This window comes from Girardinichthys multiradiatus, chromosome 20 (assembly GCF_021462225.1).
Source record: "Girardinichthys multiradiatus isolate DD_20200921_A chromosome 20, DD_fGirMul_XY1, whole genome shotgun sequence".
Lineage (NCBI taxonomy): Eukaryota > Metazoa > Chordata > Actinopteri > Cyprinodontiformes > Goodeidae > Girardinichthys > Girardinichthys multiradiatus.
In genome coordinates this window covers 12,143,369-12,165,707 of record NC_061812.1, presented here as the reverse complement: position 1 = coordinate 12,165,707, position 22,339 = coordinate 12,143,369, and the positions used below count along the sequence as shown (strand labels likewise).

The following is a 22,339-nucleotide window of genomic DNA, read 5'->3' as shown; positions in this document are numbered from 1 at the left end:
CCCATACCAGATGGCAAAGAGCATAGGTAGTTCAAGCTATGAGTGCTAGGGCTACTGAGTAATTTATAGATAGATATGGAAACTACTATGTGTTGTCTGTGAAGCGCTCAAGACGTTAACCTTGTACTTGCAGTGTAAGATTTTTTGTGTTTTATTTAAGCAATGGCAGGTGCTACATGCCACAAGCATTCAATTTTAAATCTTACAACTTATCTGTAACCTGTACTGTAGGAAGCCTAAACTCAACATGTACTGCCTGAAACAATAAAACTGGCAGGTACTTTTTTGTTGAAATGTGTGTGTGGGCGAAGACATTGTTTTTAAGCACTTTGCATTTGAAACAAATTAAACCATCATTCTGTTGGGGAACATGACAACAAGAGTAACAATGTTTAACCTGATATGAAATGATAGGAGCCAACATGGACATGGTGTAGTGTTATCCTCCTGTGCCAGATCATCTTGATAATTCATGTTTACTCATTCATCTTATCTCTTTGCCTCTGATCGCCACAGTTTTTAATAGCTCAGAAACAATTCTACTTAAAAAAATGTGAATCTGTGTCACTCTAGTAGTAGTGTCTGGTTATACCTCTCTTCTTTATGTCCAGAAACCCAAGATTTGATCAATACAATAGTGTGCAAGAATTATAAATAGACCTGCTGCACAAAATACTGCGGTTCCTGATTGTGTGACTGACATCATCATACACAATAGACCTATAACAAGTACTGTAAACTGAATTTTGTTAGGAACTCCTCATATCAATCATGTAAATGATGATGACCCAGAGCTAAAACCTGGAATAGTCGCAAGACATCTTTATTATTTGACTACCAAACTAGGATTAAACTATTGGTGCTTGCAAGATTTTCTAAAATAATAACATAATGACGATCATAGGTTGGTTCTGTAACTAGCCAACACTGGCTAAATTATCTAAAATCAGGTATTGAGACCAGCAATAGTCAAATGAAGAACCAATATTCTGACAGCAAAATATTAGAAAAAATGCCATAAAATCCAAATGATTGGTGAAATGATCTACATTACACAGAGTATTAATTTAAATGCCTTTGTGGGGCATCATGCAAAAGTCAGCATCTAATCAAGTCATCTTGTGCTTACTTGGTTTTCCAAACACAGAACCTCAGTAATTACAGTAATTCAGTATAATCTCAGTGTTTTCTCCTCCTGCATTGGCAGTGGCCTTCACGGTACCAGTTACATGGCCAGGATGTTCCCCAGTGTTGGGCTGGAGCTGCCAGCAGCTCTGCTAGGAGCTTGACTGGCCAGGCTGCCACCCAGCCCTTTGACTGTTTTGGCTGTCTGAGCTCTGTGGGGTCTCACTGAGCTCATGAGGAGGGGAGACTCCCTCTGACTCTTTCTGTTCAATCCTCCCTTAAACAAACCCTGTTCTTTCTTTCTTTCTTTCTTTCTTTCTTTCTTTCTTTCGGTTGCCGCTGCTGTAATTCACTTGCAATCGCTCCCAAAAGGTGCTGTCAGACGGGGTCCAAAAGTCAATTGGGGTCAGATACTGTCAGTGGCACATCCCAGCCTGAGGTCAGGGCTGCTGGTAGGAGAAATACAAGTTGGAGAGAACTGCAGTCTATTTGCTTCCCCATTTTTTCAACTGCAGGTAAAAAAAAAAGATGCAAGGAAATTTAAGTTTTTAAAATTCTTATTGAGCTAGATTTTATTGAATATCCACATCTTCATTCACTTGATATTTACTGCAGCATCCTCTCCAGTCTCCCCAGGGCGGAAACATTATGGGAAAGCCACTAATTTGATTAGCTTATCAGCGATTATCTGATTTTCTCACCCTTTGAAAGTAGAGGCTGCTTCTTTACTACTGTGCTGAAGAATCATCTTTTCATCTATGATATGCGTTTAGCATTGAACTCTGGGCCACCACCAGGTTGTTGCAGTTCCAATTCCAGCTTGTCCTTGTGGATGCTCACGGTGGTAGTTCTGCTTCTTTGCATTTTCCTCCTCCTCTTCCTCTTCCTCCTCCACCCCCATCCCCCATCCACAATCTTCAATTTGCTCTTTCTTCTCTCACTCACTCTCTCTCTCCATCTTATGCATAAATGAGATTTGTCTAGACGGGTGCTGGAGCACGGGCTTCGCAACCACAGGCCTCTGCATAACAAGCTCGTTATGCAAACGTGTCTGATTGGATGGCGCCGTTCCATAGGCTGCCACTGTGATGGAGTGTGTGTTTGTGAGTTTTTGTGTGCTTGGTGGGGGGGTGGATGAGTTGTGTGATAGAAAAAAAAAGAGTGGGAGAGGAAAAAGACTCAGGGAGAAGTTAGGATATAAACTGAGAGAGAATTTAAAGGGGTGGATGGGGTGAGGGAGGAGAACTATAAGATGTGAAGAAGAGAAAGTGAGAAAAGATGAAGAGAAGTAGCGAGGGAAGAGGGGGGCAAAATCTAGAAAGAAAGAGAGAGAGTGAGACACTGCTCAGATTTGGTCACCATGGCAACACAGCCAGGCTGCTGGTAGGGTTGGCGAGCGCTGCAGCAACGTGAGCCTTACCACTGCGCTACAGAGCAAAACGCCTGCAAGTCTCTCCATGGAGCCCGGCAGGCCTGCAGAGCAACAGGCAGCGAACAGAGCACAAAGCCTCTATGCATCCATTTACATGCATACATTCTCTGCAGCTGCAAAATATTGGGAAAAGGAATATTCAGGTGACACATCCACAAACTGATAGTAAAATCTGGATACATCTGCAGCACACAAAAGGAAAAAAAAATATAGGGATTGACATGGACAAGGAAAGAAACAACATTCACTTTTTCACATACACGCAGTATATGAAACCTGCAGTGAATTTCCCACTCTCTTGATCACACAAACAACACCTGTTAACTGTTAAGTCCATACAGCCCTCCAGATGTCCCATATTAAACAGGCAGGACACTGAGTTTTTGACTGGCTGCATAGCAAAATGTGGTCTGTTTCTTGGTTTCAGTTATTAATCTGCTCTTTGAGAAGATGGAAGATGCAAATTCATCATAAAATCACTTTTAATTGTTGACTTGGATTCATTTTTAATTACATGCAGAATAGCTACTATATTACTAAATGTATGGCACTATAAAAAATGTACAAAACGTTACTTCCAAGCAAGTAACATCATTCAAGCATCAGTACAATAGGAAACTCTGACAGTAACATTTAAAGTGCTAAATCTATTTCAATATGCAAGTGTTAGTGTTCAGAGAGGATGTGCTTTCTGAAAAGATTAGCCCTTTGTTCTCAAAGCATTTATAGGTAATTCTATCACTGTAGAACAACTTTAAACAATTAAACTGAGGCTGCTTTGGGAAGAGGGATTGCAGTAAATTATTGCAAGTTTAGATAGTAAATTATTACACGTTTAGATAGCTGCATACCATCTTATTGTTGTTAGGCTTAATGAAATTAATTTCAATATACTATCAATGGACACCCAGTGGATTTCAATGCATTTTGTTGTGGCTTTTGCCCTTTTTGGTTGTTCAAGCAATATTAATGACAACGTGTTCAGACCTACATTTAGCAGCCCTGATGTACAGGGGTTGGACAATGAAACTGAAACACCTGTCATTTTAGTGTGGGAGGTTTCATGGCTAAATTGGACCAGCCTGGTAGCCAGTCTTCATTGATTGCACATTGCACCAGTAAGAGCAGAGTGTGGAGGTTCAATTAGCAGGGTAAGAGCACAGTTTTGCTCAAAATATTGAAATGCCCACAACATTATGGGTGACATACCAGAGTTCAAAAGAGGACAAATTGTTGGTGCACGTCTTGCTGGCGCATCTGTGACCAAGACAGCAAGTCTTTGTGATGTATCAAGAGCCACGGTATCCAGGGTAATGTCAGCATACCACCAAGAAGGACGAGCCGCATCCAACAGGATTAACTGTGGACGCAAGAGGAAGCTGTCTGAAAGGGATGTTCGGGTGCTAACCCAGATTGTATCCAAAAGACATAAAACCACGGCTGCCTGAATCACGGCAGAATTAAATGTGCACCTCAACTCTCCTGTTTCCACCAGAACTGTCCGTCGGGAGCTCCACAGAGTCAATATACACGGCCGGGCTGCTATAGCCAAACCTTTGGTCACTCATGCCAATGCCAAACGTTGGTTTCAATGGTGCAAGGAGCGCAAATCTTGGGCTGTGGACAATGTGAAACATGTATTGTTCTCTGATGAGTCCACCTTAACTGTTTTCCCAACATCTGGGAGAGTTACGGTGTGGAAAAGCCCCAAAGAAGCGTACCACCCAGACTGTTGTATGCCCAGAGTGAAGCATGGGGGTGGATCAGTGATGGTTTGGGTTGCCATATCATGGCATTCCCTTGGCCCAATACTTGTGCTGGATGGACGCGTCACTGCCAAGGACTACCGAACCATTCTTGAGGACCATGTGCATCCAATGGTTCAAACATTGTATCCTGAAGGCGGTGCCGTGTATCAGGATGACAATGCACCAATACACACAGCAACACTGGTGAAAGATTGGTTTGATGAACATGAAAGTGAAGTTGAACATCTCCCATGGCCTGCACAGTCACCAGATCTAAATATTATTGAGCCACTTTGGGGTGTTTTGGAGGAGCGAGTCAGGAAACATTTTCCTCCACCAGTATCATGTAGTGACTTGGCTACTATCCTGCAAGAAGAATGGTTTAAAATCCCTCTGACCACTGTGCAGGACTTGTATTTGTCATTCCCAAGACGAATTGACGCTGTATTGGCCGCAAAAGGAGGCCCTACACCATACTAATAAATTATTGTGGTCTAAAACCAGGTGTTTCAGTTTCATTGTCCAACACCTGTACATGTTCATTGGCATCCCAAAGATGATTAAAGAGATAACTATGACCTCTGACAAATGTTGGGTGACATGAAGAACCATAAAAGACCTGTTTATTGGGATGGTAGAAAAGAACGCTTAATTTAAAAAAATGTTCTGTTTGGAAGAAACTATTTTTTTTTTGTTTATGTTATGTTTACGTTAATTTCTTAGAACCTTTAAGTCAGGTACAAGTTATCCAGAATCAGCTTTATTGGCCAACTTTGTGCACACAAACAAGGAATGTGACTTTGCTCTCAATGTACAGACATTTTAAATATGAATATATGTTCTAGCTAGGAAACAAATTTGTGTTTTTAAAAATACATTTGTAAATAAAGGCATGGTTGAACTAGTGCAAATATTGTATGCATTGTGTTGATTTCCAGCTGTGTAGCCTGGGGTCTCTGAATGTTAGGTCAGAGAGAAAGCCAGGGGGGAGAAGCCGGTTCTGTGGCAGCGGGATTATAAAGTAGCGGGCTGTAGCGCCTACCAGGAGGTAAAAGTCTAAACAGTTTGTGTTCAGGATGTGTGGAGGCTGCAGAGATACTTTTGGCCCGTTTCCTGACCCTAGGCCTGTACAAGTTCCGGATAGAAGGTCAGCCCTAAAGATCCATTCTGCAGACCTGGTTGTTCATTGCAGTCTGGCCCTGTCTTGTGTTGTAGCTAAACCAAACCACACAGTGATGGACAAACACAGGACATTCTGAATAATGGCAGTGTGGAAGATGACCCGTAGTTCCTGTAGCAGCTTGTACTGCTTGAGTTGCTGCAGAAAGTACAGTCTTTGCTGGGCCCTCTTCCTAACAGTATCTATGAAAATTGAGGTCCTGAGAAAGGGTGGCTCCTCGGAAGGAGGGGATTAAGCACCAGGCAGTTCTGACTACTCCACCTTCTATCTTTATGTAGATTAATCACCACCCTGGATCAGACCAGTCATTTATGTAAAAAGAGAATTAGAGTGAGGTGAAAACACACCCCTGGGGGGCGCAGTTGCTGATGGCTGTTTTGTGGGAGAAGATGTTGCCCAGCCTCACTGGCTGCTGCCTGTTGGTCAGGAAGCTGGTGATCCACTGACAGTTAGAGGCCGGTACTTTAAGCTGGGTAAGCTTCTGGTGGAAGATGTCTTGGTTGATGGTGTTAAGCTGAAGCTGAGCTGAGGCTGAACTGAAGCCCACAAACAGGATCCTAGTGTAAGTTTCTGGATAGTCAAAATAGTGCAAATGAAGTATAGTCACAGCTTGACTGCATCCTCCGCCAACCTGTTTGCCCAGTAAGTAAACTGCAGAGGGTCCAGCAGGGGTCCTGTGATGTCCTTCAGATGGCTCAGCACCAGTTGCTGAGGGGATTTCATGACCACAGACATCGGGGCTACAGACATGTAATCAGTTAATCTTGTAATGATGCTTTTCTTGGGGACCGGGATTATGGTGAAGCGTTTGTAGCTGTGGGGATCCTCACACAGCTATAGAGACTTGTTAAAGATCGGAGTGAAAATGGGGGCCAGTGGGACAGTCTGTCAGATGGAAGGAGGACACACATTCATGTCCTGGAGCTTTCCTGATTTTCTGGTGCTGGAGGAGCGTACTCACATCGTCCTCATCTTTAATCCAGGTAGGGGGCCTGAGGAGGACAGGTAAGGACAGGTAAGTGCAGATGGAGTGAGATGAGGACGAGATGGTGGGAGATGTAAAGGGCTGCCCCCGTGTCTTCATTTTTAGTAATTTTTATTTTCTTATGATAATCAACTCCACTGATCTGGGCTTTTATAGGTATATTTGCTGTGGAAAAAAAGAGCATGTAACTTTGACCAAACACTATGAATTTACATTTAGAAGCAATATGTTTTTTAATTTCCTGAAAAGTTACATTTTTGGAGATACATGGTTTCTGCCCAACAGCAGCAAAATCAAGACTGTGACTGATCACCAACTAGTGTTGGCAGCGTAGACTGCCGCAGGTTTTGACTATTTCTGGTTGAATTTTGTCAGCTTCAGTCTGGGTCTTCAAAAAAAAACACAAAAGAAAACCACATAAAACAGTTTTAAGACACAAAATTCCTAACTTTTTAAATGAACAGCTCAAATGTTGAAATCTATAGCATGTGTACCACCTCTCACCAATTTTATTGTGAGCACACCACAAACCAGGCCATAGGTGGAGCTGCAGCCATGTTCAGCTTGTCATCATCTTGTTTTCGTCATGAAAACAAGGTGTGTCAATGAAGTAATTTCATCTTCATTATTTGTGAGATAAACAACACTGGTGATTGGTTTTATTATCATCCACACACAAAATTAATTTACTATCGGACAGATTAAGTGTGTGGGTTGGGTGTTGGTCAATTCGACCCTTCACCATTTCGCACCTTTGTAGTTGTTTTTGTTACTTATTCAACAATTTCAGGTACGTAATTGAGCAGTCTTCCACTCGATGCCACATACACATGTTGCTGATATTTAAACAGATACTGTTAACTCGTGCCATGCACCATGTTTAATACTTTGCTGTTGTGGAAAAGGAAGCTTTACTGACTTTTTTAAGTTCCTCAGAGACACTTGGGGGGGCTAGGTATCTTTGTATCTATAGCACTGGTGTGCAAAATTGGACTTTGATGCAAGTAACTGCTTTCAGTCGACACACTATGTATACTGGAGCACTATTCGCAAAGAGGTAATGCTGTAACATCTTTAAATGCCAAAGATATGCAAAACATATGTGCAGGTGCACACAATGCGACAGAAGCATCAAGAATCCTTGGGTTTAGAGTTCAAAGTGCACACAGAATCTGATCGTATCTGACAGCTATCGATAAATCCATGCCTGATAGTACAAGCATTCTTGTTCACTTCTTTATGGTGCCTGGTATATAAAGTAACTTGGTTTATTTCTGCTACCTTGTGGTAGATGCAAGAATAAAAAGTAAAAAAAAAAAAAGATTGGCAGAAACAAAACAATAAATATACATTTTTATGTGGAGAAAAATGCCCATGGAGAAATCATGGTCATTCACATTTTTGTTATCTACAAAATGAGGGAAATTAGGTAATTCCATGGAGAGCACAACCCAATAAACCAATCACGTGTGGTTATGTAAGCATAGTTTTGTGTCCTTGTCTTACCTTAGGGAGGACTCCAGGCAAGACTTGACAGCGACCTAGAAGAGATTTCAGAGGTAGAGGAGGAACTCGAACGACCAGAAATTGGCTCAGAGAGCGAAAGCAGTGCATATGGCCCCACCAAAAAAAAGAAGAAGAAACCAAGGGAGAAAAAAGAGAGGAAGCCCAGGAAGAAGAAAAGAGATGAGGACGACGATGATGATGACGATGATGATGGTAACATGAAAGTAAGTCCACAGTAGAAAGTCTAGAGTACAAGTAGACTGCATCTTCTATTTCATGTATAGAAGATACGCATATCTAAGATTTTTAGCCATGATAAATTAATTCCTAATAAGATAGTGATATGCATTTTAGTTGGCAAACCTTTAAGGTACATAACAATCTCTAATAAATGTTTTTCTCCCTGAAAAGAAAGTGCCGTTTTTACAGGTAAACACCAAAAATAAGCTTGTTTTACTCATTATACAAAAGATATTGACAAACGTGTTTTCTAGATAAAGAAAAAGTTAGGACACCCTATCACCTAATAGCTAGTCTTAAACTCTTTTGGCAGTAATCAGTGACACATTTCTTGTCATGTAGCAGTCTTTGATATCAGTCTGAGGAAAGTTTGCGCCACTCGTCATTTTCAGCTGTAACATGTTTGAGGATTTCTTGTATATACTGCCAATTTTAAGTCACCCCATGTCTTCTCAATGAGATCAAGATCTGGGTTTTGACTGGCCCAGGTTTTTCCTTTTTTTTTTCTTTTAATTCCCAGCCAGTCCTGGACCTACTGGTATGTGAGTCACTGCTATGTTCCAGGGTCCAGTTCTGCTGCAAGTTGATTTTTTCTACAGCTGTTTTTACATCAGCATCCTCTAATACAAGGTAGAACTCATGGTGTATTCAATGTTAGGGAAGTGAATTGTCCTGTTGCAGCAGAGCATCCCCAAACCATGACACTTTCAACTACGGGCTGTGCAGATGGTATCAGGTCTTTTTCCTGGAATGCTGTATTTGGTTTATACCAAACATGTCTGTTTGGCATAAATCAAACACGTATGTTTGGTTTATGCCAGTGTCTGTTGTGGTGTTCAAATTATTCAGTTTTACACTCATCTGTCCAAAGAACATTATTTTGGATGTCCTGGTCATAGTCAAAATTCTCTCTGGCCAGCTCTAGTCTGGTTTTCCAAGGTGAACAGCCTCTGGCATGTTGGATCAAGGGGGTAAAGGAGGACAGGAATTTTTATAGAACAAAGCTCTCCGGCTTACACACTTCTCATAAAAACATCTGCAGACCTCTGTGGCATGCACTGTCATAGTAGCAAGAGTTCTTTTAGTTTTGGTCTGCTGTAATATTCTTTGTCAAGGTGTTCATTTGCACTTTAAGAGTCAAGAACACACCAAACTAAATGTCTGTGGACAAAACAAGGCATAACTCCATCATGTGCACCCAATGTGATATGACTTTAGCAAATTTGGGATGGGTGCCCTAAGTTATTCCTCACCAGAAATGGCTTTTTTTTACATTTTACAGGAAATTTTAAAATGTCTTTTCAGACTTTTTTATGGTTTGTTTATATTACTAGAATAGTTATCTGTTGTTAAAATTGTTGTTTCAATTTATTGAATAATAATCTTCATCTTATTAGATACCTTTGCCATTCCAAACATTTGCACATTTTCCGCACACCTTATTTTTTAACCCTTGACACTACAATATTTAATTGGATTCACAGTTCCTAAACAATTATGTCATTTAACAGTTTCAAAGCAAAATGCTAATTGCACTGAAAGTTTGTTATGCAGAACACAACTCCCGAAAAGTAAAACCGTTGTTAAAGACATTAAATAAAAGAATGAAAATTTTTATTCTTTGATCATATCATTAAATCCATGGTACCTCTTGTCTTCACCCCATTAGGAACCCAAATCCTCCAGCCAACTGATGCTCGAATGGGGTCTTGAGGATGTTCAGTATGGGTTCACGGAGGACGACTACAAAACAATCACCAATTACAAGGCTTTCAGCCAGTTCCTCAGGCAAGCATCTTCATTCCTTTGTATTATGTTTCCTTTGTTAAACTGCTTTGTTTTCTTTCAATTTCAGTTGTTTGACAGAGTTCCCAGTTTAGAGTTTTCCACAACTCTCAGTGAGACCAGAGTGCAGCGTGACAAGTTAACACTGCTCTTTTTGTTTGAGCTGGAAAGCTCGGCTGTTGTTATAAAGAGTGTGTCTCACCTGGGGCTGTCTGGCTCGACTAAGCCTCTGCTCTGACAAAGTGGAGCATGAGCTCCTGCGGTGCCCCCTGTGTGTAGTCAGCTGCTCATTGGATGCCTGTGACAGCCGGAAGCCTTTGGGACTCAGTACTCTGACCCACTATCTTTTACAGGCCAGCCTGCCAAACCTCAAGCTGTTGCCAGACAAATCTAACACATGACACGCACTCAAACTAAGGAATAGAGAATAAAACTTAAGGGGCAATATGGTGTCAGTAAATCAGGACCCTGTTCCCTCCAGTGCTGAGTGAAAAGGAAATTACACCAGCTGAAATAAAATGTGACATAATAAAGCTGCTGTTCTTGTCTCCTTTCCCTGTGGTTACACCCAGGCCCCTCATTGCCAAGAAGAATCCGAAGATTCCCATGTCAAAGATGATGACAGTGTTGGGAGCCAAGTGGCGTGAGTTCAGTGCCAACAACCCGTTTAAAGGCGCATCTGCCACCGCTGTGGCCGCTGCTGTGGCTGCTGCAGTGGAAACGGTTACTGTAGCTCAGCCAACATCTGTCAGCAGCAACCAGCTGAGCTCTCAGCAAGGCACATTAAAAAAAGCCAAAACCAAAGAAGGAAAAGGTAAGGCCCACAGCTTGTTTTCTGTTTTGGATATTCGGCACACTTACATTTTTCAGATCATGAAAAAAATATATATCAGACAAAGATAAGCTGATTAAATACAAAGTGTTTCCAAATGATGATTTCCTTTATTAAGGGAAAAAGCTATCTAAACAAACTCATGGGAAAAAGTAATTCCCCCTTGTTAAAATATTAATGAACAGAGCCTGCCTGACAACACGAAATAGGCAAATAGATCTAAAAAAACAAAAGCAACACATTACACAACCTGTAGAATTTCAAGAACTAATGACAAACCTAGTCATTAAGATTTGTTGATATGAAATGTTTATAAAATCTTTTTTAAGGTAATGGAACTCCAGCAAACCACAGTGAAACCAATTGTCCACAATGGAACAATGGTAAACTCTTGTAAGTATGGCAAGCCTGCCAAAATTACTCCACGAGTGCACTGATTACTCATCCGGGATGTCACAAAATAACCCAGAACAACATCCAAAGCACTGCATGCCTCACTTGCTTCAGTTAAGGTCGGTGTTTATAATTCGACAATAAAAAAAAAAAAGAGCCAGGGCAAAAATGGCGTCCATGGAAGGGTTCCAAGGTCAAACCACTGCTGACAAATAAGAGTACAAAGGCCCATCTCATATTCACCAACTAACGAAAAAAACATCATCCTTACAGCCAAACACATTGGTGGTAGTGTGGAGGTTTTGGTCTGCTTTGCTTCTTTGGACCTGGACATTTTGCAATGATTGATGAAAACAGACAATTTGCTTTCTACCAAAAAACCCTGAAGGAAAGTGTTTGTCACTTTAAGATCAAGTGCACCTAAGTCTTGCTGCAAGAAAATTATCCAAAACACACCAGCATATCCAGAGAAACAAAATGAATGTTTGGCCTAATTAAGTTCTGTACTTAAATCAGATTGAGATGATGTGGAATGAAGTTAAACCAATTGTTTATGCTGGAAAACCTTTTAATGTTGCTGAATTAAAACAATCCTGCAAAAAGCAGCAAAATAAATTTCCTCCACAGCAATGTAAACGACTGTTAGCACAGATACTCGATGGCAGTTCTTGCTGCCAAGGGTAGCACAACCATTAGGTTATTAGGTTAAGGGTTATTAGGTTGGTTGGATAATGGTTTTACTTAAATAAAACTTTAAAGACTGTATTTTGTATTCACTCATGCTGTCTTTGTCTGATATTAAAATTTGTTTAATGATTTCAACTATTTAATTCTAACAAAAGAAGTAAAAACAGAAGAAATGTGTAAGAAGGCAACCACTTTTTCATGGCACTTTACTGTGTGTTTGCCTCAGGGCCAGGAGTTAGAAAGAAAAGCAAGACCTTGAAAGAAGTGAAGAAGAAACCCAAGCCGAAAAAGACCAAATCAAAAATGGGTCAAAGTGGGAAAAAGAAGAAAGCATCCTCTGTATGTGTTATTTTTCACAACTGTTTACCTTGTATGCACCTTCTCAGCTTCTAAACCCAACATTTTCCTATTTAACAAAAGTGAGTAGACTTTGTGTTGCTCCAGGCTCTTTAGTTTGTGTATTTTTGTGCATTTGATTTTCCAGAGTGAGGAGGACTTTCTGGAGGAGTCAGACTTTGATGACATCAGTATCCACAGTGCCTCTGTGCTTTCTGATACCTCTGGGGCCGCCACAAAAAAAAGGGCCCGACGTGGGCGGAAAAAAAGGAAAAGTATGTTTACAGTTTATTCTCTCAGAGCTCTGTGATTTGTTTTTCCCTCCAAAATCTGACAGAAATCCCCACCGAAACAGACTGTTTTAATTAAGGTAATTAAAATGTTCTTTTTTAAGCTCTATTGATTTTGGGACCCCTTTCCAAGGGCAGATGGTCTTTTTTCCAACAGTTGATGCTCCGTGCTTAGCAGCTGTCCAAGATTATATGATTTTATTTTGTTACTGTAATATACTGGATATAGCTGAGACATAATCAGAGAACTAATATGATTCTCTGTATGCTAGAACCACCCATATTATTACAATTATTCCTTCAATTATTCCAGAGGAGGACGGCGATGGCTATGAGACGGACCACCAGGACTACTGTGAGGTTTGCCAGCAGGGTGGAGAAATTATCCTCTGTGACACGTGTCCAAGAGCCTACCACCTTGTCTGTCTGGACCCTGAGCTGGAGAAGGCCCCTGAGGGAAAATGGAGCTGTCCACACTGTGTAAGAACATCCATTTGTTCAAAACAACACATTATTTCATGTTATTTCAGGGCTATTCTGTTTGACAATATAGTAGATATATTATCTAGTGGTACAGGAATGCCTGGACATCACAGTGTGTGTCATACAATAAAGCTAGCTTTCATCTTTGTATTGGCTGTAATTAAAAACTATAGGCACTCTTGCTTTTAACTGGCTATGTAAGTAAAATAATTTACTCTGATCTGTATATATGTATTAATAATGGAAGCCTTGTTTCTAAGTCATATTTAGATTTTCAAAGTTTTGTGGGGTACCAAGTCCAAATTATAAATGTGCACTTCACAACAGGGTTGCCTGGGTGTAAGGAATTTGTAGTAAAAATGCTTTGTGGGTATTTTAAGAGAAGTTTGATGCTAAAGCTGCTTTTCTTGTGTGCTCTTAATAATATATTGTTTTCGTGTTGTATACAAATTCTTACACCAAATGCCTTTCATGATTTCTTTCCATGTACATTTGAACTAATAAACTCATCTTCCCTTCCCTGCATGATTATTGACTTCTGTGATGCTCAGGAGAAGGAGGGAATCCAGTGGGAGGCCAAAGATGAAGAGGAGGAGGAGGAGGAGGAGCCTGCAGGTGAGGAAGAGGATGACCACATGGAGTTCTGCAGAGTTTGTAAGGATGGAGGGGAGCTTCTGTGTTGTGACACCTGTCCCTCATCCTACCACATCCATTGCCTCAATCCGCCTCTGCCTGAGATCCCAAACGGGGAATGGTTGTGTCCTCGCTGCATGGTGAGCTCCTCTCCATCACACGTGTTTTTGGCACTCATTATGCACACCATGATTTATCACTGTGAGCAAATTAAATTAAGATATATTTGAGATATATTTTTAAAGTTTAGCCAATTTATCCTCACTTCATGCAAATGTACATAAAGTACACTTATTTTAGAATTCAGCAAATACAAATAATCTTGGTAAAAATAGCTGACTTAAAACATTTATAATACAACATTTATAATACAACATTTAGTATGATTTAATGAAAGAATGCATTTTTGTGCAGTGTATGTACATATCTGGTTTTAGCTGTATATTTTGTTTTTTTGGGGGGTAGCAAGTTCATTTAAACTCTCTCTTTACTCTCTATAAACTCTCTTGACTTTTCTCTCAGTGCCCTCCTCTTAAAGGTAAAGTGCAGAAGATTCTGCACTGGATGTGGGGAGAACCGCCCCTGCCAGCTGAGCCACCTCCAGGCCCTGACGGCAAGCCAATCAATCCACTGACCAAGCCCCCACTCAAGGGGCACCCAGAGAGGGAATTCTTTGTAAAGTGGGCTGGCCTTTCGTACTGGCACTGTTCCTGGGTTAGCGAACTGCAGGTGAGATGCCAGGAGTGAGGCCAGTTTCAAATCAACATTTGGCAACAGTCACTATGTGTCCTCTGTGATAAATGTCGGACGCACAGAAAGAGTTGGCAGGCTAATTTACAAAACAGTCTCAGCACTTTGGCTTTTTAAAAGTATGTACATATTGTTTAAGGACTAAAAACACAAAACAATGCCTCTATAGATTGGTATACAACATCTTTCTTTTCTTTTTAAAGTCCTTTGGACCCCTCCATTTGTATATAATTTGACAATTCCCAAAGTTGAGGATGGGTAATATTATGAATTTTTTAAAGCAAAAAATATTAACCAATATTGGTGATGGCTTTTAACCAAACCTAACCGGAAGTGGAATTTGTGTTTTGTTTTTGGAATTTATGTGGCTCTTCAGTTAGAGCTGTACCACACAGTAATGTATCGGAACTACCAGAGGAAGAACGACATGGATGAGCCTCCGCCATATGACTATGGCTCAGGAGAGGAGGAGCTGAACAATGAGAAGAGGAAGAGCAAAGACCCTCAGTACGCCGCGATGGAGGAGCGCTTTTACCGTTACGGCATTAAACCAGAGTGGATGGTTATCCACAGGGTACTCAACCACAGGTGGGTACTCACCGTTAAAGACTCTTTCACTTCACCATCTTTGTTAGAATGCCACACATTTCACAGACCTGGAATCAAAAGGAACCTGCCAGACTGAGTTATGGTTGACTCTCCTTCTATTATAATATCTAAAATATGGAAATTCTTCATTCTTTATATGTAACCTGCTCGTTTAACTCACAAAATATAGTTTAGCATTTTAAGTGGTTTTACAATTCCGCATAATCCATCACATTTAGCTTTCAGAAGATATGCTATTTTATATTATATTGTATATAAAAATAATTAATGCTCCAAAAAATCCTGCACTTTTTATTTTTGTTTATGCTTACTCTTTCTTTAGTTTTGATAAAGATGGTGATGTGCACTACCTAATCAAGTGGAGAGACTTACCATATGACCAGTGCACCTGGGAGGCAGATGATTTTGACGTCCCAGATTATGACATTCATAAGGCTTTTTATTGGGACCACAGGTGAGTTGCACATTGCAGCCTTTTTCCCATTGAGATAAATGTTACACATCACAAAGACAATTCCTGCTCACACAAATATAGGTGTATGTTTTGTTGATTACTGTCAAAACACCTGTTGATTCCTTGTTCCATGTTGTTGCTGCTTCATTTATTTTTCAGAGAGCAAATTTTAGGAGAGGACCAACGCCCTCTTGTGGTAAGAAAAGGGAAGAAACTAAAGGAGAACTATCCGAAAAGAGAAGTCCCCCCTGATGCCCCAATCATAGATGTAAGTAGTTTCATATAAAGTGCCTTGCTAAAGAATTTTGTAACTTTTTCATATTTTGTCACGTTACACTCATGTCAATATATTTTATTGAGTATTTAGAGGGGGGTTATGTCATGGTAAACTTTCACTTTTCTTCACAATTATGTTCTTCCCTGTGTTGGTCTATCTCAGGGAATAAAATAACATTAATTAAAAGTTAAAGTTTAAGCTTTTTTATATAGTACATTTAAAAACACCAGCAATGATGACAAACGTGCCGTTCTGAAGAAAAAACGAAACTACAGCAAAGTACAAAAGGACAAAATAAAGTGAGTACAGGTGTGTCTTTAAAACATCTACAGTTGAAGCTTGTCTGAAGTGTATGGGTAGTTTGTTCCACAGTTTAGGGGCTATAACATTAAAAACTCAATCGCCATTGTGAACCAGCCTAGATCTTGGTACAGCTAAAAGCAATTGATCATTAGATTTAAGGGATCTGGAGGGCACCTGAGGCTGCACAAGGTCAGAGAGATCTCCAGCAGCCTGTCTTTTCAGTGCCTTATAAGTCAGCAATAAAACTTTAAAATCAATTCGAAAATGAACAGGGAGCCAGTAAAGCGAAGCGAGTACAGGGGAAATATGTGCACGCCTTTTGGCTCGGGTCAGAAGTTGAGCTGCAGCATTCTGGACCAACTGCAGTCTTGGAAGGCAGGCCTGACTGACACCAACATATAAAGAGTTACAATAATCGGTTTGGGATGTAATAAAACCATAGATTGCCTGTAAAAGGTAAAAATGGTTTTTCTTCAGATAAAAGCCTCATTTATAAAAGAATTGCTGTACAACTGAATTAATCTGTTTTCAAAGGTAACCCCCAAATTTTTACGGTGCAATTTAACAAAAGGCTCCAGGCTATCCGGATTCAAATGAGAAGCACTGTGATTACCACTTGCTCCAAACAACATTACCTCTTGTCTTGTTTTCATTGAAATTGAGGAAATTACAATTAGTGGTTGTAACATGACAAAACTTGAAAAGGTTTTTCATGAAAACTATACTAAGGTTTCCAGTTTTGTTAGCATATGTCAGTTCCGTAAGTCACAATTATATTTTCACACCACCAGCCAACCATCAAATTTGAGCACCAGCCCTGGTATATTAATGCCACAGGGGGAACGTTGCACCCATACCAGCTGGAAGGTCTGAATTGGTTACGGTTTTCCTGGGCTCAGGGGACAGATACCATCCTGGCAGATGAAATGGGCCTCGGAAAAACGGTTCAGACAATAGTCTTTCTCTACTCACTGTATAAGGAGGTAAGGCTGGAAGAGTGTCTCCTTTTATCATGCTTATATTCCACTCAAAAAGAAATCGGCATGACTAGTGATTCCGGTCCTTGTAATATAAATGGTAATATGTGCTTGGATCTAATCAATTTGGACATTGAGAAAAAGAAATGATAAAACCTGGTTTCCTTTTCTCTGTGGAGTACTGCCAGAGTGGCTTACTGATGTCTTTTCTCTCTCTGTCAGGGTCATTCTAAGGGGCCTTTCTTGGTGAGTGCACCTCTGTCCACTATCATCAATTGGGAGAGAGAATTTGAGATGTGGGCTCCAGATTTCTATGTGGTGACTTACACTGGAGACAAAGACAGCAGGGCTACTATCAGGGAGAATGAATTTACCTTTGAAGACAGTGCAATAAAATCTGGACGCAAGGTGTTCCGGATGAAGGTGCCGTACCTTACACTTGTCCAGATCTCTTACACTACAACCCGATCATTTATAATCTGATAAAAGCTCTAATTGACAGGATCGCCTTGGTATAAATGGTATCGTTCATATTAAGTAGTTGATGATCTTCTTCATTGCTTCTTACAGAAAGACTCTCCTATTAAGTTCCATGTGCTACTGACATCTTACGAGCTGATCACTATAGATCAAGCCATTCTGGGCTCCGTCACCTGGGCCTGTCTGGTTGTAGATGAGGCTCACAGACTGAAGAACAACCAATCAAAGGTAAAAGAGGCCCTGCTAGATGTTAGGCTCCTCTTGTTCTTAGTTCTGGAAGCAAAAATAATATCATTTCATAAGGGGAAAAAACAGTTATGAATTAAAGGGAGAAAATACTTTAGATGGAAATTTTGTAAAAGGAGAATAGGGGTAAATTATTTTGCTTAATGTGTCCCTCTCAGTTTTTCAGAATTCTTAACGGGTATAGGATTTACTACAAGCTCCTGCTCACTGGAACTCCTCTCCAAAACAACCTGGAAGAGCTGTTTCATCTACTTAACTTCCTCACCCCAGACCGCTTCAAGTAAGACCTGTCTTTTTCTGCCAGTCTCTGACTGACCATCTTTAGGTCAGTTTAAATGCAAAATCCTGACATTTGTGCAGCATTAATGGAAAATGTAAAAAACCTGAAGGTCCCACACAGTCTTATATTTAAATTTAGCTTTTTGCATGTTTGAACATCAGGGAATTTAAAACACAATGCAGGGGTTAACCGCGACCCATGTACAGAGGCTACAGTCCTCGACGCAGCCATCACGAGTTCAAGTCCTGGCCCGTTGACATTTGCTGCATGTCTTCCCCTCTTATACAGGTCCTTCTCAAAATATTAGCATATTGTGATAAAGTTCATTATTTTCCATAATGTCATGATGAAAATTTAACATTCATATATTTTCGATTCATTGCACACTAACTGAAATATTTCAGGTCTTTTATTGTCTTAATACGGATGATTTTGGCATACAGCTCATGAAAACCCAAAATTCCTATCTCACAAAATTAGCATATTTCATCCGACCAATAAAAGAAAAGTGTTTTCAATACAAAAAACGTCAACTTTCAAATAATCATGTACAGTTATGCACTCAATACTTGGTCGGGAATCCTTTGGCAGAAATGACTGCTTCAATGCGGCGTGGCATGGAGGCAATCAGCCTGTGGCACTGCTGAGGTCTTATGGAAGCCAAGGATGCTTTGATAGCGGCCTTTAGCTCATCCAGAGTGTTGGGTCTTGAGTCTCTCAACGTTCTCTTCACAATATCCCACAGATTCTCTATGGGGTTCAGGTCAGGAGAGTTGGCAGGCCAATTGAGCACAGTGATACCATGGTCAGTAAACCATGTACCAGTGGTTTTGGCACTGTGAGCAGGTGCCAGGTCGTGCTGAAAAATGAAATCTTCATCTCCATAAAGCTTTTCAGCAGATGGAAGCATGAAGTGCTCCAAAATCTCCTGATAGCTAGCTGCATTGACCCTGCCCTTGATAAAACACAGTGGACCAACACCAGCAGCTGACACGGCACCCCAGACCATCACTGACTGTGGGTACTTGACACTGGACTTCTGGCATTTTGGCATTTCCTTCTCCCCAGTCTTCCTCCAGACTCTGGCACCTTGATTTCCGAATGACATGCAGAATTTGCTTTCATCCGAAAAAAGTAATTTGGACCACTGAGCAACAGTCCAGTGCTGCTTCTCTGTAGCCCAGGTCTGGGGAATGCGGCACCTGTAGCCCATTTCCTGCACACGCCTGTGCACGGTGGCTCTGGATGTTTCTACTCCAGACTCAGTCCACTGCTTCCGCAGGTCCCCCAAGGTCTGGAATCGGCCCTTCTCCACAATCTTCCTCAGGGTCCGGTCACCTCTTCTCGTTGTGCAGCGTTTTCTGCCACACTTTTTCCTTCCCACAGACGTCCCACTGAGGTGCCTTGATACAGCACTCTGGGAACAGCCTATTCGTACAGAAATTTCTTTCTGTGTCTTACCCTCTTGCTTGAGGGTGTCAATAGTGGCCTTCTGGACAGCAGTCAGGTCGGCAGTCTTACCCATGATTGGGGTTTTGAGTGATGAACCAGGCTGGGAGTTTTAAAGGCCCCAGGAATCTTTTGCAGGTGTTTAGAGTTAACTTGTTGATTCAGATGATTAGGTTCATAGCTCGTTTAGAGACCCTTTTAATGATATGCTAATTTTGTGAGATAGGAATTTTGGGTTTTCATGAGCTGTATGCCAAAATCATCCGTATTAAGACAATAAAAGACCTGAAATATTTCAGTTAGTGTGCAATGTATCTAAAATATATGAATGTTAAATTTTCATCATGACATTATGGAAAATAATGAACTTTATCACAATATGCTAATATTTTGAGAAGGACCAGTATTATATTTTCAAACTATATCAGTTATAGGCAACACCACAATGCACATTTCTAACCAGTTGCAAAAACATTGCAGTGTTAATTGGGCTATAACTGAGGGTTACTGAAAATCATCGAGTTTGATTATTTAAACTCTTTTGCATTCACGTGACCTGTTATCTGTGCAGCAACCTAGAAGGCTTCCTTGAGGAGTTTGCAGATATTTCTAAAGAGGACCAGATCAAGAAGCTCCACGACCTGCTCGGACCTCACATGCTCAGAAGGCTGAAAGCCGACGTCTTTAAGAACATGCCCTCAAAGACTGAGCTCATTGTCAGAGTGGAGCTCAGTCCCATGCAGAAGTAAGCATTTTGTGCACAGGAACCTTAAGAATTTTATTTTCGGATAAAGCCTACCACAATTCAGTTCTGTCTAAATAATATAAAGTTGTAAAGAAAATAAAGTTTTTATCTCAAGCAGCGTGAAACAACACCTATATTTGGTTTTATTGATTTTGAAATCAGCTTGATGTCTGACATTTTGCAGAAAATATTACAAGTTTATTTTGACGCGGAATTTTGAGGCTCTGAACTCCAAAGGTGGAGGGAACCAGGTGTCTCTGCTCAACATTATGATGGATCTGAAAAAGTGCTGTAACCACCCCTACCTGTTCCCTGTTGCTGCTGTGGTAATACATCTTATCTACAAATAAAACCTGTTTTTTGTTGCATTTGCAAGTTGGTCTCAGTACCTATTTTATTGAAGAAAATGACTCCTGGACTCTGCACTCACTGACTGAATCTGGATGTTTCTTATCCTAGGAGGCACCTGTTTTACCCAATGGTTCTTATGATGGCAACCTGCTTGTGAAGTCTTCAGGAAAACTAACACTGCTTCAAAAAATGCTGAAGAAACTCAAAGATGAAGGACACAGAGTTCTTATCTTCTCTCAGGTAACAGCCATGCTGTTTTTTGGCAGGAGACCATGACTTTCATTGTTTGGTTACCTTCCAGCTGTAGTTCAAATCAGCTTGATATTCCAGATTGCATTTTGTTAGAGTGCTGTTTTATTCGATTTATGTCGATCTTATCCACAGATGACAAAGATGCTGGATCTGCTTGAGGATTTCCTGGAGTTTGAAGGCTATAAATATGAACGCATTGATGGGGGGATTACTGGGGGCTTACGGCAGGAAGCCATTGATCGCTTCAATGGTGAGCTTCTTGAGTCAAACGTTTTCCTCAGCTGTGTGTCACTTTGTTACACTCTCTTGAAAAAGTCAAGGTACTTTCTTCTTTGTTTTGCTTCACAGCTCCAGGGGCACAGCAGTTCTGCTTTTTGCTTTCAACACGAGCCGGAGGTCTCGGCATCAATTTGGCTAGTGCAGACACCGTCGTCATCTATGACTCTGACTGGAATCCACACAATGACATCCAAGTACGGAGATCTCACCGGCCGCACTTTATTGCATGCATTTAGTGGCTTACTGTCTTTCACTTTAAAAAAATCCTTTTATTACTCCAGGCTTTTAGCAGAGCCCACCGAATAGGCCAAAACAAGAAGGTGATGATTTATCGTTTTGTGACTCGGGGATCTGTGGAGGAGAGAATCACTCAGGTGGCGAAGAGAAAAATGATGTTGACTCACCTGGTGGTGCGACCCGGCCTGGGTTCCAAAACAGGCTCCATGTCCAAACAAGAACTGGACGACATCCTCAAGTTTGGAACGGAGGAACTTTTTAAAGATGAAATGGAGGCAGCACGAACAATGGGTATGTGTGTTTTTTAAACAAGTTATATTTGCATTTGTAAAGTCAGACTCAAATCTTTTGAATTCATGCTATTAGAAACTTAAAAGGACTGTTTGTGCAACATACCCAGTATATGTTGCACAAAATAAAGAGTCCTTTCAAAAGTACACACATTCCTGTTAAAATGCTATTTTCTTTGTAATATAATAAATTACATCATTATAAATCACTGAAACAAATTTTCCACATATAATTTGAGATTTATTCTCTAAAATTCCACTGAATATGAAACAAAAAATTAAGCTAAAAAATGTGTATTTCCTGGTTATATAAGTGTGTGTACCCAAATACATTTGACTGAATTTCCCCATTCAGTCTTCTCCGGTAGGAGTCTGTCAGCGTCCCACATTTTGACTTGTCAGTATGTGTCCACTCTCCCTTATAAAACTTTTCCAAATATTTAATATAAGTGGGAAAACATCTCTTGTCCACAGCCCTCTTCAGGTGAGCCCACAGATTTGGTTCTTCTGAACTATAGCTAAACCATTTTAAAAATCTTACCTTTTCTGTCATGAAACAAGTCTTCTGTTGATTTGTATGTAGACTTGGAATCATTATGGTCCCAACATATTTGGAAAGCTTTTGGGCCAGAAATCTGTAATTATTCATCCACCTTAACAAAAAACTCTGGTTCCATCTGAAAACCAAAAATCCCAGAATAGGAT

General features: G+C 40.5%; 1 protein-coding gene across 4 annotated transcripts in view; it reads left to right on the top strand.

Annotated features, from left to right (window-relative positions):
- The window catches only part of chd5 (chromodomain helicase DNA binding protein 5), a 65,240-nt gene that overhangs the window by 20,546 nt on the left and 22,355 nt on the right, over window positions 1-22,339 (top strand). For all 4 annotated transcript variants that reach the window (XM_047348152.1, XM_047348151.1, XM_047348149.1 and 1 more), the window contains exons 3-23: window positions 7,982-8,200; window positions 9,886-10,004; window positions 10,574-10,815; window positions 12,140-12,252; window positions 12,398-12,524; window positions 12,853-13,019; window positions 13,574-13,795; window positions 14,178-14,384; window positions 14,782-14,993; window positions 15,337-15,468; window positions 15,628-15,736; window positions 16,840-17,031; window positions 17,248-17,448; window positions 17,596-17,733; window positions 17,910-18,031; window positions 20,052-20,225; window positions 20,410-20,551; window positions 20,685-20,816; window positions 20,961-21,078; window positions 21,177-21,301; window positions 21,389-21,635. In XM_047348152.1, the coding sequence (XP_047204108.1) occupies window positions 7,982-8,200; window positions 9,886-10,004; window positions 10,574-10,815; window positions 12,140-12,252; window positions 12,398-12,524; window positions 12,853-13,019; window positions 13,574-13,795; window positions 14,178-14,384; window positions 14,782-14,993; window positions 15,337-15,468; window positions 15,628-15,736; window positions 16,840-17,031; window positions 17,248-17,448; window positions 17,596-17,733; window positions 17,910-18,031; window positions 20,052-20,225; window positions 20,410-20,551; window positions 20,685-20,816; window positions 20,961-21,078; window positions 21,177-21,301; window positions 21,389-21,635 (3,460 nt within the window). The remainder of the gene's footprint in view (window positions 1-7,981; window positions 8,201-9,885; window positions 10,005-10,573; window positions 10,816-12,139; window positions 12,253-12,397; window positions 12,525-12,852; window positions 13,020-13,573; window positions 13,796-14,177; window positions 14,385-14,781; window positions 14,994-15,336; window positions 15,469-15,627; window positions 15,737-16,839; window positions 17,032-17,247; window positions 17,449-17,595; window positions 17,734-17,909; window positions 18,032-20,051; window positions 20,226-20,409; window positions 20,552-20,684; window positions 20,817-20,960; window positions 21,079-21,176; window positions 21,302-21,388; window positions 21,636-22,339) is intronic.